Here is an 18,511-nt window from a genome sequence, read left to right as displayed (position 1 = left end):
GGGGCTCCCCTGCTCTGGGCACTGACCCACTGGGGGAGCGGAGGGGTGCAGGCTTTGGGGGTGCCCAAGTGGAAGGTCCCAGGAGAAACCCTGTTTGGGAGTGAGCCCTGTCCTGCAAGCCCAAACTCACTCCGATGAGTCACTCCAACTCACCTCTCCCTGCCCTCCTGCCTTGCTTTGCAACTACACACTGGGTTGAGACCGGCTCAGCTGATGTTACCCACCGCAGCAGCTTCTCCAGGCCACACTCTCCTGATTATAACAGCAATGACGAAGAGTAACTCCTCCAAAGCCATCCTGGATATACCAGCAGAAAACAACGCAAGTGCAAGGAGACCTGGACCCAGCAACACGGCTGTAGATGCATCCAGCCTATTTGCAAAGGTTCAATAAAACCTAGAGCTACAAAGTGAGAGCTTCCCACAAAGCAATCAGGGCAAAGTCTTTCCCTGCTCCCTGCTTCTTCAGGTACACATCTCCAGCTACACATAAGTGCATACACATGCCATCAGAGCTGCAGAAACCTGCCTCCATCCTTCCTAGGGGTGAGGATAAACTGGCAAGCGTAATAATGCCTGGAAGAAAGAGGAAGCACCATAGCTTGCTTCTTCACATAAGTCTTTGCAGGAGAAGGACACTGGCAAAGAAAAACCCTGATGGAGGCCAGGCGCAGTAGCACATCTCTGCTCCCACCCGCAGAACAAGCAGCAGCAGGGGAGTGGGGCAGCACCGATCACCCCCCTGCTGCTCTGCCTGATGCTGCACCAACCCGCCAGCCTGTGGGGATAACCGGCAAGACCCAGAGCTCTCCTCTTTCCTGAACATACTCAGTGACAGCCCTTCCCAAGGGACCCTGGCACAGCCCACCCCCGGGGAGCTCTGTGGGAGGCTCGTCTTTAAAGGACACGGTAGCCCTCCTTACCACGCTTCTGCTTCAGCCTCGGAGCCGGCAGCACTGGCTGGAGACGCGTGCCAGGGATAGATTTTTCTGTTTAGCTTCTTTTCATATTAATTATCAAAGAGCAACAAATGTTAGCAGCTTGCAGCAGTCATCATCTGAATGTCTTCTCCTTCTCTCTAGCAGCCCCTGTAGGAAGAGGCTCTCCAACATGCAGGGATAGACGAGAGCACAAGACCCAGCTGGCTGCTCCCTGGCCTTGCAAGCCAGGTGTATTTTGCTCACTTGGGATAGACAGGAGGGCAGGGATGACGGGATCCCTTCATTCTGCAGGACGCATCCAACCAGGGAAGGTGCTGAGTCTGGTAGCGTCCATCACCTGCCAAATATCAAATTCTCTTCTAAAGACAGAGAAACCACAGAGAACTGGAAGGTTTTGTGCAAAAGATTGGCTTTTCCTAGTCGTGAGGGGCGATCTGTTTCAGAGACACCATGTTGAGCATGGCCATCACCTGGGTAAAGATCAGCCAGGTTTCAAGGTGGCCTCTCGGCAATAATGAGAAGCAACAGCACCATGTCTGAACATCACACTCTCTACTCAGTAATCTCAGATCGGTTCACAGACATCAATTATCTCAGCCTTGCAATCGAGGAACGTCAGGAGTGCTCCCCTCACTTCACGTGCAGGGAGACACAGAAACAGTCAGTATTTCCCTCTGGAATGAGGTTACAACCAAGCGAGCAGAGGCGGAGGTATGGGCAGCGCTGCCTCCCTGCCCTCTAGCTCACTGACGTTGCTGGGTGTACCAGAAAACAGTCACTGCTGTACAAGACTTACCTGGGAAATTCCCATCTACAGCATCATTTGGCATAATTATAAAATCATGGCCGTGAAGAGAGAGAAAAAGACTCTTTGCTGTGTATCTAGACCTGCTTTGCAAAATTACCATGATCCAGCACAATGTCTATTCAATTACTTCCTGCTAGGATGAAAATGGGCAACGTGTATTTGTCCTTTACCAGACCCACCCACACACACACACCCTCACAGAGCAGATTTTTGAACAGCAGAGGAAAGGCTGGCTTCAGCATGCCACCTTCAGTGTCCTGAGCACCCATCTAGGTCCACCCCATCCAAAGCAAACCATTTAAATGATCGTTTGCATCCCCTCGCTCAGCAAGACTGAAGGACCTGCTCCAAGTTGAACACGTATCTCAAAGCTACACTGAACTGGCTTTTGTCCCTTTCCTTATGATAAGAACCAAACAGGGCAGTATTTTTGTGATTATTTATTATCTGTGAAGTGCCAGCAGTGTCCTTACTCTGTACAAGACACAACTGCTGGGCTTACAAAAAGAAAAAGCACTGTGGCCAAAATCATTTAGCCTCAAAAGAGTTAACGAATGTGTTCTCAGGAAGCTCTCAGGCGCTGCCCATCCCGAGGACGTATCAAGGTGCCGATGTGAACCACTCAAACTAGGCAGACATGTAGCTCATTTCTCTCATCCGTAAAGCTTAATTAGGTTGCTGTCCAAACACAGCTTGAGAATATGGCCAAAACACAGGTATGGCCCTTGATTGCTAAAACCCAATCCATTGCAAGAAACTTTTTTTTTCAGGTGGGGAAGCAACATTAAAAAACACCACTACTCATGGAAGTTACAACTGCTTCCAACAAACAACATGTAGAAAATACTGGGAAGGAGACTCAAAGTATCTGCTAGTTTCCAGTGGAAAGGCGTCGAGTCCTCCATGTTCACCAGATGGATATCAACATCTGACACGTGTTGGAAGACATCCACATCAACTCCACCAGCCTGAACTGTAAGTAGCCGAAAACAAAGCCAGACAGGACATCTGTGATGTGGTGCCGTCCGATCATGACGCGGGAAAAGCCCACGCAGAGGGCCCAGAGGACCAGCAGGATCCGGAGAGGGATGGCCAAGACCAGGTGGTTGAGGAAGAACTTGGAGAGCATGGCTGCTCGGCTGGCGTGCCCGGCTGGAAATGCATATGTGTCCATGGTCAGGTAGTCCAACAAGCCAGGGGTGACATCGTATGGGCCCTTCCGCTTGGCCAACTTCTGCAAACCAGCCACAATCATGATGTCCAGAAGCAGGGCTACAAAACGGGACATGAGGAGGGAAAGGTCAGAAGCAGCGTCAACGGCAATTTTCAAGGCAGAACATTCAAGGACTGTTGTCTTTAAATCAAGGTTTGGGTTCAGTTCCAGCCAGGTGTCCACAGTTCAGGTGTACACAGCTCCCCCCATCCTCAGATCACCACCCAAATGTTAATTAACCCTCCTAGTTCACCCACGGAGAAGGCAAGTACCATTATCACCATCTCACAGACGAGAAACCCAAACCACAGAGGCAAGCGATCCACTCGGGAAGAAAGATAGCAACTGGTAAAGCTAAAATTAAAACTCTTTTGGCCCTCAAACCACTGGACTGGATGTCTCTGTTTCTGTCCTCAACCCCATGCTTTAAGAAACCTTGTGCAGCAAGGACGTATCCCTGCCTGGGCTGGCTCTGTGCCGGGGTGACCGGGCTGCAGTGAGCAGTCGGTGGGAGGAAAAGTGCCCCACAGCACTTTCTGGTGTTGTCCCTTGTCCTCTGCCAAGTCCACCACCTCCGCCCTGCCCAGAGCCAGCCAGCGGGATCGCACCGCACGGACGGATTTCACTAAGAAAAGAGCATTAAGAGGCAGCGAGCCAATGGGAAAGCCATGCAATAAAGAAAAAGGGCTCCTGCATTAGAAACAGCACCTCGATGTGTTGAAGCGGAGGGCGGGCGACATCCTCCTAGATGTCCCCCACCTGTCCCTCTCCCTTTGCCGAAACACTGAACACCCACAAGCCATTTCTTGTTTCTACTCGCCTCTCGCTCCCTGTGGCTTTCTCCCTGTGAGTCACCCCATGCACCCCCTTCCCTGCACAAACGTGGGGGGGGTTAACACACCTCCCAGCCTGAGCAAATGTAGGCTTGTGGCAGCAGAGGGACCATCCCTGCAGCTGCAGGTCTCAATGCCAAATCACCTTTCTTCCCTAACTGCTTTGGGAGTGAAACCCATCAGCACTTGTCTTCATCATCCTCCTCTTCATCCCACCTCCTTGGCCTCAGCTGACAGGTACTGTCATTTCTATTTCCTAGCATCGATTTTATTTTTCTTTAATCCCCTCATCTGCTTTTCCCCAGCCCTCCTAATTGGTGAGAGTGCTGATTTCAGCTCCTCACAGCAATGACAAGGAAATATATAGCATCACGAGCGCAGCCCGCTCCCTTGGCAGGACCGCGAGAGGCCAGTTGCCTGGTTCTCGGGCGCTGATAAAGACCATTCCTTGAGAGCTGACAAGGTTTCGGGAGGATGGATTGGGAGCGCAGCGGCGCTGAGGACGGGAAATGAGACGGCACGTCGGAGGCAGGCAGCGACTCCTGGGCAGGAGCTGGGAAGCGAGGAGCTGTCACAGCGGCTCTGCTCACCCCCCTGGCACAGCGTGCCACCTCTGCGCAGCCAGCCCCCAGCATCGCTTTGGGAAGGAGCTGATATTTACCCTGGCCAAACTCTCTCCTTATGGGAGAGCTATTTTTCTTCCTCGTCTGCAGGGCATCTTGCATGGGGAAGGGGGACAGCAGGACGTTCCCCGGACCTCCTGCCCACCAGGTCCTGCCTGAGCCGCTCCTGGGAGGGGAGACGGAGCAGAGGAAAAGTTCTGGGCACCAGCTCCTCGTTAGCGGGAACGGCAGCACAGGCAGCAGCGGGACTCCAGCTTAAACACAAGGAGAAGCGGGAGGCTGACGTGAAGGCAAGGTTCATAGGTGGCATCCGAAAGGAGGTGGCGAGGCTGCAGGTGGCAGGGGGATGCAAGGAGGCTGGTCGCAACGCCGGCCCTGGAGCGGTAGTGATGGGTTTAGGAGGACAAGGACAGCCAGGGGCTCTGCACAGAGCCTGCCTGATGGGACCGGCAGACCGGGAGAGAGCAGGGGGAGGTCTGCAGCCCACGGCAGGGGACCCTAGCACTCAGCCGAGCCGTTCTCTGCATTTTGAGATTTGCTGCTATTTTTTTTAAGGGGCTGGCCGGGGCGGCGGGGAGAAAGGGAGGGAGGCATTTCAAACACGGGCTGCAGAGCCCTGGAGCAGCCACTCACCGCGGTTTCCTCTTAAGGCCGAATGTCGTCAGCACGGCTTGCAGCCGCCGAGGGTAACGAAGCACCGGGGCTGGCTGGCCATTACGGGGCCGTCTGGCTGCGGCCAGGCAGCCGCACGGCTCTGCTCACGCTGGGCTTCCTAAATCACCCCCAGCCCGGCTCCTCACCCCACCAAGGTGACCCCCTGCAGCCCCGACTCAGTAAAGTGCTTCAGGACCTGATTTTCAGACCTCATCGTCTGCATTGCCCATCAGTCCCATCTCACCCTAGACAAGAGCTGGGCAAAAGCCGAAGCCTCTGGGACGCAGTCTTGGGAGCCCAGACTCACGCATTCGTTTCCGAGAGATGATGCACCGGAGCTGCCAAGAGAAGACTGTGGCCCAAGCTGCTCCTGCTGAAGTCAGCAACTTACTGCATTGCTGAGGAGCCCAGCCAGGACTCAGGAACCAGTCTGGGCACCTCAAAGGATCCCCAATGTCTCCTCCATGGTGCTCAATATACCCGCTACAGACCATTCCTCATCAAATCTACCCGTAGATCAGTAGCACAAACATTGTGTGCTTTAGCGACGCGTGGTGTTCACCATTGTCCATCAGTAATTTGCACTTACAAGGTACTTTTATGGTCAAAGGTGATGTCAGGGCAACTTGAGGGATGCAGGCGTGTGCGCATGGAGGTGTTCAGGGCATGGAGAACAAGCCAAAGAGCTGTTTTAATAATCCTTTCCTTCAGAAGATGAATAAAATGGGCTTTCAGTACTGCTAGGTTTGATTTTTGTCAAGTGATGCACAGAAAGCAGAAAGCCTCGTTTGCCCACATTTCAAGATCTGAAGGCACGACAGCATTAAAACCGGGGGTTAATTTGCTGTTAAAACTAAAAAAAAAAAAAAACAAAGATCCCTCCGTCTGGTGCTTTTTCTGTCACTTCCCCCTGCACTTTCTGTTCCTTTCGTGAAGCAACTTATTTATGAAATAAATGGCACCCGAGGCATGGGGGGCTCCCACAACCCTCGCCCAGCTCTGGGTCTCAGCAGAGCCCCTGCAAAGCCCCCGCGGAGCCACGCTGCACCCCTGCCCTCTCCTCCTGCTGCTGCTGCTGCTGCTGGTGCCGGCGGCCAGGCACTGCCAGAGTGAATCAGCACGCAGCACTGCTGCCGACAGTCCTGCCAACGGCCCATCCTTCAGAAACAGATACAGACGGTGCCGTCGCTCAGCAGCCCAGGCCCTATTCCCTTGCAATTCCTTGACCTACATGCCCGCTTGGAGTTCGGCTCGCTTGCTTTTTCCCCCCCGCAATGCAAACCAAATCCTCCCTCCTCAGGCGGGCACATCCATGCCAGCATTACGCAGCTAAGGGGTTAACTTTCTTACAGGCATCCTTGGTGGGTCCAGGGTGTCTCTGCACTGGGAAGGGTGCCTGCTGGCTACCAAAGCGGTTGCATCCGATAGCCCGGTAGCCTTGCACCTGCCAGCGCAGCCCCAGCCACCTGCAAACCGGCATCATCACCCTCAGTCTGCCCTTCCCCTGTCCCTAACTCAGAGACGTGCAAATCCTTCAGGCTGACCAGACTGATGGCTGGAGGAAATACAGCCCCGGGAGAGACCGCAGAAAGGAGCCTGCAGCTGATTTACCAGCCTGCACTTGCACAACGTCGCTCTCTGGAGACAGACGGGGCTGTTAGAGGCATAGCAGAGATGGCAGAGTGCCACCTGACCGAGGGGTGAGATGAGAGGAGCAAGACATTTTAATTTTAAGCATTTATTCATCATGTCCTTCCCCCAGATCCAGGTAGCATTGGATTTAAACCAGAAGCAGCATTGGGTGTAAAATCCAGGTAGCACTGGATTTAAAAGAGCAAAGGGAGGATTAGCTCTTGCCCATCGCTCCTTTCACATTTTTCTGGAGAAGATCCAGAATTTCCCCTTTGCCCTGGTGTTAAGGGAAACAGTCCTCCAGATTTCCACTGCAAAACCATGTGATCGCAAAAAGCTCTATTAACATCTAAAACTTCCTTAAAGTGCAAAACCAAGGAGCAAGTCTTGTCTGCCTGCGACAATTTTAGCATCAGAGATCACCTTGGTATTGTAAATAGCCAACATCTGGCATGAGATGCACAGTAAATGAGCTGAAAGTGAGCCCCCTGGGCAGACGTTTTATATCTATTAATAAGAAAAGGAAAACAATTATCTGCCTTGCTCCTACCACCAAATGTTAGGAGCCCATTAAGAGTGGAGGCGAGCGGAGAGGCGAGCCCTGCGCAGGCAGGGCACAAGGACAAACCTGAAGCATCGTCGCAGCAGAACCAAGCCAAACCCCAAAGCTGGTATTTAAGGGAAGTCGAAACAGTTGGACGTCCCCTCTCACTGTAAAGTCCTTTCTGTCCCAGCACCCGAGGTGCCATCCCTGCTGCCGTCCCTTACGGGAGCTGAAAGAGGCTGAGGATGGGGCGAGCACCCGCGGGGGGCATCGCCTGCCCCAGGTCGGAGCCAGGCAGCATCTCCAGGGACGAAGATGGATTCCGGCCGAGATGTTTATATAAACATGTTATCAAAACCACAGCTGAAAAACAACCTGGGTGCAGTGCTGGGGACAGGGCGGGGAGGAAAAAAGGAGAAAGCCAAAAAAGCCCTTGGCCTCGTCTGCTCCTGCAGTCACGATTCACATGACTTCCCGCACATGGGGCTGCTTGGATGAGACGAGGCTGCTCTCCAGAGCGCAGCTTGTGAGATCGGGATCAGAAACAGAGTCACAGGCTGGACTCAGTCTCCCAGAACTGCGACTGAGCACGCAGGGAGAGGAAAAGGGGGAGGTAAATGCCCAGAAACAAAGAGCGAGACCATCCCATGAGCTCAGGAGGCACCCAAGCGTGGGAGCAGATGTGCATCGGACAACCCCCTCTGCCCAGCCCCAGCACCATTTTAAAGCAGAGCCAAGCTGGCAATAACTCATTGCCTGGGCTTCAGAGCCTGCAGCCTGCTCTGACCCGGGTCCCACCGTGCTGGAGGCCACACCAACCCCGCTGAGATGGCATGTGCTCCCCGCCACAGCTGCTGGGGCCACGTGTAGGGCCAAGGCTGGCTTTGAAGGTCCTGTATTTCCCAGATTAGCCAGCCTCACTCAGGGGTGAACCCTGGACAAATGTCACCATTCCCAGGAAACAGTTTCTTTTGCTCCATAATTAGAATGCGTAATTTTTTCCCATTTTTCTTTTTACTTACATGCCCCCTCCTACTGCTTCCGAACTTCCTAAGTCTCCCGCAGGCATTAGGCTCCCTGACCTGGAAAATGAGCCATTTGCAGCCTTGACTAGTTGACATTAATGAAAGATGCAGGTTTCAAAAGCATCTTCACCGTCTCTCCGGTGGAGTTGGTGGCAGCTGGAAGAGGTCCACTCCTCTGAAAGTGAACTCCTCTACTCCATTTTCTTCCCCAAATGTGGTACCATTAGGTGTAAAAGCTGACAAAAGGCACAGATGGCATGACACATTGAAGAACCAATGAATCAGACACTGCAGTGTTTTGGGGGGAGGTTATTTTTTGGCTGAACAAGCAGCAGCGTGGGGTAAGTGGTCATGGGGAAGTGAAAAAATGGCGGAAAGCAGCATTGTGCAATTAATTAAAAAAAATCCCAACCAACAACTAAAAATAGACTTGCTATATCCTAGATGATTAGAAACAGCCCCGAGTGCAAACTCAGGCTGCCCGGAGTTCTCCCCTTGGAAATCCTGTGCTCCTGGGAGCTGGGCAATTTGTATCTGGGCATCAATTACTGAGCCGGGCTGCCTCGCTGGGGGCCGGCACGGCCTGGGGACGAGACATGGGCAAGAGGGTGAGCGCAGTGAAAAGTGCTCGTGCTGATGGGGAAAATGAGCTGCGCAGCCCCCAGGATGGCTCAGCTGCCTCCCAAAAGGGCTCCAACAGCTTGCAATGACCCCGTCCGCTACGGCAGCGGTGCAGGTAACATCAGCGCATCCCAGAACCACGCGCTGCAACACGCACAAGCACGACAGCACCGTATGCGATGAGCTGGAGGAAGAAAACTGCCTTGGGCTGATGACCAACAGCATGTCCCAGCCCACAAACGCCGGGCTCCTCGCTCAGACCTAGCACTGCTTAGGCTTGTTTTTACCCCCCGCTGCCTTCAATAAAGCAAATGGGCAAAAAAAAAAAAAAGTTGGGGCTGTTTCTGTGGTGCTCAGAGGGCCTCCAACCATCACACCTCACTGGGCGTTAGACTCGGATCAGGTATGTCTGCCAGCATCCCTGTACAGACAGAAATGGAGAGCGAGGCCAGAACTGCGTTCCAGGTGAAAACATGGAGATTTCTTCCAAGGGAAGGAAAAAGAGCCAGTTCTCTCCCACCCCTATCCTCCACCAAGCCTGGCCCGGAGCAGGATACCCAACGGGCTCTGCCTGCCCTCCGCTCCTCCCAGCAACTCACCTCGCTGCCCAGCACTCCTCCACCTTCCTCTTCCCAACCACTGCTCCTGTCAAGGCGCGTTAGAGGCAAACACACTCACCCATGTCTCGGGATCTCCCTTTGGGCCAGAGCCTGGCTCTGCTTCTCCGACAGGTCTGGCTCTGCCTGAGTGAAACAGCTACTGTCCCCTTTGAGCTCCAGGCAGGGGCACTGGGAAGCTGTTCCCGGAGTGACAGACATAAGGATGACTCATTTCCCATGTTTATTCCCCCTCTTCCCATTCAACAACCCTCGCACTTCTTTTCTCTTTCACTCTGCATTCAGGCTCTGGAACATTTCGCCTGCTCGCTCTGCCTGAGGGTTGGGTTTCAGCTTACTGCACTTTCCCCAAGGGCTGCACGCTGATGGCTGCAGGGCTCACAGCATCCTCAGCACCAAACGGCCGGCCAGGACCTGAGCTCCTCGATACCGCCCAGAACCAAGGGGCCGATCGGACCATGGGTCTGACAGAGACCCTACGCAGGTCCCTGGAAATAACCCCCCCCAGCCTGCTCCAGCCACGGTCAAATGGGTCCCAGCCTGTCACTGACTGTCCTTTATCTGAAGGGACACTGCAGACTTGCAAGCCTGCCCTGCAGTGAACAATATATATTCGCTATAGTGGAAGCAGGCGAGGAAGGGAAGGGGGCAGGGAAGCCGGGAAAGCTGGGCATCTCTTGCTGTTCAGAGATGCCTGAGCTCATCAGCTGTGAAGGGATGAAGGGTGAGGACGGCACCCACCAAAGGACCAGGGATTTTAACTGCTGTATCTGAGCAGGACAACAAGAGGCAGATTAGCAGCCTGATGTGATGAAGAGGAATATTTAATGCCAGGCTGGACCTGTATCTAGATGCTGGATGCAGGGAGTGGGCATCTGTGTTGTTCCCTCTGCCCGGCACCCACCATGGGTCACTCACGTTGGGTTACTTGACATTTACGCGTTTCCATCTCGCTAGGCAGATGTGCTGCAAACTTGCTGAGATCTCAGTGGGCACTGGCAGGGCTGGGAGGGGAGCGGGACAGGGGCTGAACCTCCTCCGTGTGCCAGGTTTTCCAAGGAGGGGCTGGTTCACGCAGGGTGCCAGCCCTCGAGCTGCTCTCCCCTTCCCTGCCGAAACATCTGCCCTGCCTAGCTCAGAAAATCCCCAGCCTCCCAGTAGGAAAATGAAAGGGGAAAAAATAGACACATCTGGCCCCAAACCACCTCTGGGGCTCTCGGCTTAGCAAGCTCTGCTGCATACGGACTGATCCATCTGCCGTGCAACTCCCTGGCCTCTCTGCTGGGTCTGGGCTGCCGAGCCCTGAGGCTTGACAGGATGAGCTTGTCTGTACTGCCTGGACGTTTAATCTGCTCAGTGACCTTTACCAGCAACGGGCTGTACTATCTGGATTTTCACCACGTGGACTCCAAAGAAAAGCATGACAATACCTGAAGCACCTCCGTATTGTTAGAGCAGGGTCGGCGGGGGCTCGAGGGGCCCGGCGAAGGCATTTCTTGCTCTCTTTCCTTCCTAACCCACCACTTTCCTGCCAATCTGGTCTTGCTTAGAAGCTGCTGGGGTGGGACTGCAGAGTCCTGGTCATTTATACGTGTTTATAAATATATATATATATATTTAAAATAAATATATATATATGGCTCAGGATAAAGTCACAGCTCTGCAGGGGACTATGCCTCAGAATATCATGGCTTGGTTCCCAGTCAGACTAAAGCTAGGTCAGTATTCAGGGAGAAGTCTGGAGAGAGCAAGAACTGCCTTCTTGCTGACCTTCAGGAGTGGAGGAGCGACCGGGGGCTCCCCTCCCTTCCTCCTCCTGGGGCAAGCCACCCATCCTCAGCCTGCCACGCTGCTCGCGATGATACGTCCACACTCTGCCGCATTGCTTTACTTGAGGGCGATAAATGCTTAGTGACAGCACCAAAGAGCCAACCCGCCCATCGGAAGCGGGATGCAGAGCCAGCTGGTGATGGATGAGGACTGGGACCTGTGTCACTGAGACAGCAGGCAAAGAAGACCAGGGCTTTCTCTTCTCCTAGTCTGAATACCTATTTCAGAAAGCCATGAGCAAAGCAGAACCAGTTGGCTGGTATTTCAAACCGAGCACAAATAGGTTTTTTATGTGCAAGGGTTAACCAAGCAGATACCTTCCGACAGCAAAGGCACACGGCTGGGCTGCAGATAACTAAACAAGGTGGCAATCTGGCTCTAAACACAATAGGTGGACTTCACCGGAGTGACCGCTTTGGGTAGATGACCATATTCCATCCCCGTCACAGTAAGAAGGTGCCTGGACCTGGAAAGACCATCAGTCTAACGAGATCAATCTGTTTAGCTTAATAAATAGGAGGTGAAGAAATGACTTGAGCACTATCCAAAATATTGAAAGGCAGAAGAGGTGTTGGCTAAAAGAGCTATTCAGCTGAAGAGACAAGGGTACGCAGACGCAATGAAGGGAAGAGAAGAGTCAAACTAAAAGCAAGGCGCTTGTGAGAATACCTGCCACTGCAGTAATACAGAAATGGTTTTGACAAGTTCACCCTCACTCGTAATTGTACATCAGATTGAGTGTTTGGGTTTTTTCCCTTAACAAATTGAACAGGAATAAATTAAGGGATGTGCTACAGCCTGTATTTTGCCGTGGGTTAGATCAATGATCCAAATGTTCTTTGCCGGCTTTGCAGTCAATGAATCACTAAATTTGGATCCACATCCTCACCAGATGGATCAGAACCAGAAACCGAGGTACTGCTTCCCCCAGGGTTTAATGGAGTTTCTGTCTGGTTCCGAAGCAGATCTGGGAATTTTAGTGAAAGTTTTATATCTGTTTTCCCCCTGAAAGCCCAATTGCAAGGTTCAAATGACTTTCCAAGCACCTCATTTTTCATGATATCCTTGTGATTGCAGAGAAAAGCTTGAACAGTCCTAAACGTTCCAACACTGGCAGACAAATAAAATGAACTCTAAAACTGGGGGATTTCCTCAATTATGATTTTCTCAATTTGGCCAGGGGGTGCAGACTTTCTTCCTGACTCTTCAACAGCCAGGGTTGGGAATGCTGAGATAGTCTTCCTGAAAGCACATTCTGGCAGAGGGATTTTTACAGTGGGCACAGATATCTGATTTCTTCCATCTTTTCAGTAACAGGCTGTGAGCGTGCTTCTCTGGCTGTTTGGCATTTGCTGGTAAAGATTACAATGAGAAGGAGAATCAATAAATTCCATCACAGATGACAAACATGGAGGGAAAACATTGCTTGGGGTTGCTAATCAACATCTGCAGTTGGGATGGATGGAGCATCCCAGGGTCAGAGCCCCTCACCCGAAATGCTCTCCCATGTGTTGGCAAAGCTCCTGCCAAGAGCTCCTCAGGCGCAAGTGCCCCCCCTCCATCTGCAGTGGTGCTTCTGCCAGGTTCCCAGTCCCATTTCAGCAGTCTCCTGTCTCCTCGCCTTGAAAGCCTGATTGCAACTCCTAAACAAGTGCTCTATGATGGGCTGGCTCCCTGCCCAGAGACTGCATCAGAAATTCTGCTTGATGTATCAAACTCTCAGCAAGCAGGGGGAAGGGAGGAGAGCCAGGGGAGGTAAGGAAGGGGTGCCATAGACACCCCCAACTTCCCTCTTCCCAGGAGACCAAGGAAGCACCAGGAGGTTCCCTTCCCTTTGACCTGTCCCTACCCATGTAGGCTTCACACCACATCCTGATGGATTTCATCCACAGGAAAGCAGCAGCGAGGGGGACCAAGGATGCCAGATGCAGTAGTCATGCCATACCCTTCCTATTTACTCATAAGACCCCCACTTCTCATGGGATCTGTCTAGGTCCACCAGCCCCACGCTCCCCAGCCAGACTCCTTCCTCCATCAGCAATGCAGGTATTGCAGCAGCAGCTACTCGGATATTTGGAGCTCCTGACTGCAATCTTAAATATCAAACCAAGGCCACGCTCACAGCTGGGATCTGCTCTGTGGGGTGACACAAGTCCTGCTGAGGAAGCTCTGACAAGAGAGGCCCAGGGCACCTTGGCCAGTCCCACCAGTCAGTGTTGTCTACTCGGAGGGCAAAGTGGAGCTCTTTGGAGGCTGCCAGACCTACGGAGCCACCAAGTCACGGCGTGAACTAGTCCTTCACACAGTTTAACTATTTTCTTTCTTGGCAGGCGGTGAAGAGCGATGGGAGTCGCGTGTCTAGGCAAGGAAGCAAGACTTCAGAACCCCCCCGAGCTGTCCCCAGGCACCGCACGTGAGCTCAGGAGACCTGGAGATGCGGGTAGTGATGCAGGGCCGAGGTCTCCCAGCGACCGCCCGATAATCAAAGTTTCAACGCAACCTGGAGGTGGCTTTGCATTTGGCCTCCTCACATGGCAACAGAAGGGCGAGAAAAACTTTCTTGTTTTTAAGCCAATGGTGGTGTTAGTTCTTTATAAGGATCTCAAATATTTTGGAGTCAAAGAGGTCAGTTTTCAGGCTCCAGAACCGTCAAAGGCTCTCGGGTCAAGAGACATCTGGAAACTGTGCCGGTTGGTGTTAGTCACCTACTATTTCATCCTCGTGCCCTTTTAAATGGAGCTTCTTTTCTCAGTGAGAGCTTGACCCAGCGCACCGAGGAGCCCCTGGAAGAACTGCTGACGTCGGCAGGCTCTGCATCACGCCGATGCTATTCTGGCTTCTTCCCCGCGATGGCCTCCCTTCATTAGATGTCACAGCACGAGGACAGTCTCTTTCAAAGGCAGAGGGGAGAAAAGGCAGCTAACACTGTGCTTTTCAAGCCAGTTCAGCGCAATCTTCGCCTTCTCCGAAGGATGAACTTGTGAAAAAAACCCAAAAACCTGGGGCCACGTTGCAGAGCCTGTATCGCATCACAGTTGGCCCCTGAGGACAGGACATCCCTTTCCTGACGTGTCTGTGAAATAAAATATCCCTGTGTCCCCTCAAAAGGCTCCCTGAGAAGCAAAGGCCTAAATCCAATGTTTTCAATTTCTCTTACCAACCAAAAGCGGGAGCTCCGATTGCTGTTTTTTTGGGGGAGGGTGCAACACTAGGGTGGATCATGGCCAGATGAGACAGTAATTAGTCACAAGGAAAAATATGATAACTGGACCCCATGCCAAAGGCAGAAGAGCGAGAAGAGCAAGGTCCTCAGGCAGACATGGCCCGGGTGGGTTGGGGCCAGGATCTAAGGCAAGTCACGCCTAGAGCTCAGCCTGGTCACTCGTGGGACATTGGTCCACACGGGTGGGATGGGCCCTGCTCAGCTGAGAAGGCAACTCCTTTAACACGTCCCAACCTCCAGAAACAAGGATACCGACCACCGCACAAGAAAGGAGAGACAGAAAGATCCCAGCCTGTCCGCACAGCCTCTGGGTCAAATTAGCTCATGGAAATGGGGACAGCAGCAAGAAAGGTCCTCATGGGAAGGAGGATGCGAGATCAAACCGCAGCAGGGAAGGAGACAGGACTCCATCACGCGGCGGCTGAGACGTGGAGCCAGGGTCCGTTCAAGAAGGTGGTGAGGGGATGGAAATCTTTTTTTCTCAAGGATATCCTCAGGAATTGATCCAGATATCAAAGGTTAAAATCTTTGTGTTTTCCCCACCTATCCCCACCACCAAGGCAGATGACCACAGATTAAATAAAAGACATCGCTGCTGGTATCCACCTGCACATCCCAGACGCTTCCCTGGTCTGACTGGACAACCCTACCCCATGCAGGACCGGGGACCTGCCCCTACTCCACAGCTGCCGCCGGCTCCCAGGATTACTCCATCCCTCTTAGACAACTTTTTGCTACATCCATCACCCACGGTACCCAGGACCGAGATGGCCAAGAAGTGCAGCATTCACCCTAAAGGTCACTCCCTGCTTCCTGACCACAGCGGTGGCTGGGAGCAGAGGAGGAGTCCCAGTGCCGCTGTCCCTTGTGACCAGGGCTGGGCTTTCCCGGTGCGGAAGGAGGTTTTGCCACTCACCTAGCAGCAGGTTCATGAGGACCTCTTGGCCTGCCAGCGTGCTGCTCTTCACCAGGCAGATGAGCGTACCCGCAATCCAGGGGATGCCGTGCCCCGTTATCCCCAGGAGGTTAATCATGGAGCGGGCACCACCCCAGGAGGAGGCTCTGTTGGCACACACTCCCAGCCTCTTGGACATGCAGATATCAATGGCCAGCAGGGAGTTGAAGGCGATTCCCTTGAAGGAGGGGTTGAGCTGCATGCAGTCCTCTTCGGGCAGCTGCTGCGACTGCCTCCGCTCCTTGGGGTTGCTGTTCTGGGCACCAGCTGCTCCGGCCTGGCCGCTCTGCTTTCTGCCGGAGCTCCTGCTCTCCTGGTTCCCCTTCAAGGGCTGATTCAGGGAGAGGAACTCAGCCCGGTTGAGGACATTGTTCCTGTCTCTTGCCCTGGACCGCGGCTGGGATGCTGGCATTGCAGTCTCTCTCTAAGGCAACCTGCTTTGCAAATACCGGGAAGGAGAGAAATTCCTCTTCTCCCTGCAGAAAGCTTCCCCCACTCCCACCCTCACGAGCCGTGAATTTGGGAAGCTACAAAGGTTCCCCTCTGTTGCAGTTGCCCCCAGCACAGACTGCAGCTGTTAAATATAGAGTAAGGAATGCACATGGCTGTTTACTTCATGGGCCTAGCAAGCTTGGAAGGAAAATTAATGCCAGGCTTGGCAGCCACTCCAGTGCCAGGGAAAAAGGTTAAACAGCCAATAGATTGGAAGAAGAGGAGGGAAAAGCGTTGTGCCAAAGGTTGGTTGCTTCTGGCCTGGTCTATTTAAATCTTCCAATTGCTTATTCCCCTGGGCTGCAAGGGAAACTGGGAAATGTAGTTTTTTGGACTACAAGTCACATTTCAGTGTCGGAGTCAGAGCTGGAGGAGATCACGGCATCCCCCCTCCCCACGGGAGCTGGCATCGCTCCTACGGTGGGCTGTGCCACCTGGCTTTGCAAGCTCCAAGGCTGGGCATCACCCAGGGGCTCCCCCCCAAGGGGCTTTCCCTGGGTATCTTCTCCTTTTATTTGTTCTGCAACACCTCGCCCTCTGCGAGGGCACCCTAGATGCCACCTTCCTCTCCCTGGTATGGATTCCTTTCAAACATCACTAGGCGCATCCTCTCTCCCCTTTCAGTGTGCACCCCTGCGGCGACTTCCATCGCTCACCTCATTCCTGGACCCAAGGAGAAGCAGCACCTGCCTCCTGATTAGAAGAGACACCGCTAATGAATTCCCATCCCCCTGCCCCCAGCGCTGAGCTTGGCCTCGATACCGCACATGTTTCTGCCGTGTCATCCAGCATCGCAGATCCCATGCTGAGAGCAGGTGACAGGCGATGCCCGCGTCCCGGAGCTGCGGATGTGAGAAGCGGCACAGGTACCGGCCCCAGGGGAGCGGGCACTGCGGGACGGGGAGGAGGAAGGCTTCCCGCAGTGGGGGTTGGATGCCGTGGGCTCATGCCAGGCCCTGGGGAGTCCTCCTGCAGAGGACAGGGAAGACCTGCCATCCCTCCTACCACCATTACTTTGTCTGTGCGCGGCTGCCGTCAGCCTCCCAGCTCCCCACCGCAGCTGGGGTGAACCCTTCTGAGACCACCCCCTGATCACTAGTGCTGGTGAGCCCCTGCGAACATCCCGCCTGTGCTCACAGCTTCAGTTTACAGGTCTGAATAATCTTACTACAGTCCCTGAACCGCAGCTGTGTGGGTCTAAGCCTCAAGCACCTCTGGGAGAGACCGTCTATCTCGGTTCCTCCTGCCCGAAGGCTGCCGTCACCGAGTTACCTTCCCTGGGCAACGGGCTGTCGCAACTCCACACCACTCATGCTCAAGAAACGGGATTATTCCTATGCATTCCTATGCAAATAGGCTGGAAATCCCCCATGGACAGAGAAGTGGAAAAGGTGAATACTACACCGAGGAGCAGAACAGGCACATCTCTTGGTGCCAGTGACATTTGCCTACCCAAATGTCCAGTTACTGAGGTCAGTATTTGTACACGTCTATTCCCTGGGAATCAGGCACCCAGGTTCAAAATGCACTGGAGAGCTTAAGTGCTAAATGAAAGGTGGTTCTTGGCTTTCTAAGATAATAAGAAAAAATTTGCAATTCTTTGCACTTTTTATCCACAGTTCTCAAAGTCCTCTAGACGAACTATGCATCCAGCCTGTGCCCGTCTGATAGACAGACTGGCCAGAGGCGAGGGCAGTGCTCGGCCAAGCAAGTGCCGGAGGTCCTGAGAAGTCCTCACCCCTGGGCTTTGCTCATATTTTCCCCCCTGCCTAATGAATCAAAGGAAAACAATATACATCAACTTATTTCTGAATCACACCCTCCGGGAACCTGTCCCTAGCCTGCAATGATGACCCTAGCCAGGGGAAGAGCTCATCCCTTCCTCAGGCACCCCTGCCCAGCCCATAAACCACAACCCCGTTTGGCTCCGGTACCATTTGGGACTGCGGCAGCCTGGGAGCGTGCACGGATGCTGCCACATCACCGACACCCACCAGCTCCTGTCCGATCACCGGCTGCGCAGCGGCATTCCCACGCTATCGGGGAAGTCAGCACCCTGTCCCTATCTGGCTGCCCTCATCCCGCTGCCCGGCTCCGAGGCACGTGGAAAATCTCAGCCCACCTGACATCAGCCAGGGCGATGACCGTCATCACTGCTTTAACTTGGTTATAGCTGTCACCTCCCTGCTGGACGACCTCCCTATTTCTCCTGCTCTATGCAGGGCTGCTGCTGTGTGGGATTCCTTGCAAACACCACTGGGCAGAGGGTTAAAGCGCTGGTGGCCAGGAGCCTGCAGAAATAGGGAGACTCGTCTCTCCCGCCTGTCCAGCCCCGTGCTGGGGATGCTGGGCTATTGCCGAGCATATTCCTCAGGAGCCGTCACAGGAAAAAAATACCTTGAAAGCCCTGGGAGTTAATTTAATCTGGTGCCTGTCTCTTCTGTTGACACTGATATGAGGGAATTTCTCTGCGTTACACACAGAGCTGCCCCGGCCTCCCT

General features: G+C 53.5%; 1 protein-coding gene across 2 annotated transcripts; it reads right to left on the bottom strand.

Annotated features, from left to right (window-relative positions):
• Nucleotides 1-2,170: 2,170 nt before the first annotated feature.
• Nucleotides 2,171-17,116, bottom strand: PLPP7 (phospholipid phosphatase 7 (inactive)). 2 transcript variants are annotated; one of them, XM_069770685.1, is made up of 2 exons: nt 15,480-16,182; nt 2,171-3,020 (listed from the first exon to the last, which is right to left on the bottom strand). In XM_069770685.1, exons 1-2 carry the CDS (start codon nt 15,928-15,930, stop codon nt 2,656-2,658), a joined length of 816 nt encoding a protein of 271 aa, XP_069626786.1. In that variant the 5' UTR covers nt 15,931-16,182; the 3' UTR covers nt 2,171-2,655. The 2 variants fall into 2 exon arrangements, with proteins under 2 accessions (XP_069626786.1, XP_069626787.1); XM_069770686.1 differs by lacking the exon at nt 2,171-3,020 and adding an exon at nt 11,136-14,317 and having other exon boundaries at nt 15,480-17,116.
• Nucleotides 17,117-18,511: the final 1,395 nt, after the last annotated feature.

This window comes from Haliaeetus albicilla, chromosome 26, assembly GCF_947461875.1.
Source record: "Haliaeetus albicilla chromosome 26, bHalAlb1.1, whole genome shotgun sequence".
NCBI lineage: Eukaryota > Metazoa > Chordata > Aves > Accipitriformes > Accipitridae > Haliaeetus > Haliaeetus albicilla.
The sequence above is the reverse complement of the archived record's forward strand: the minus strand, read 5'-3'. Positions and strand labels throughout refer to the sequence as shown.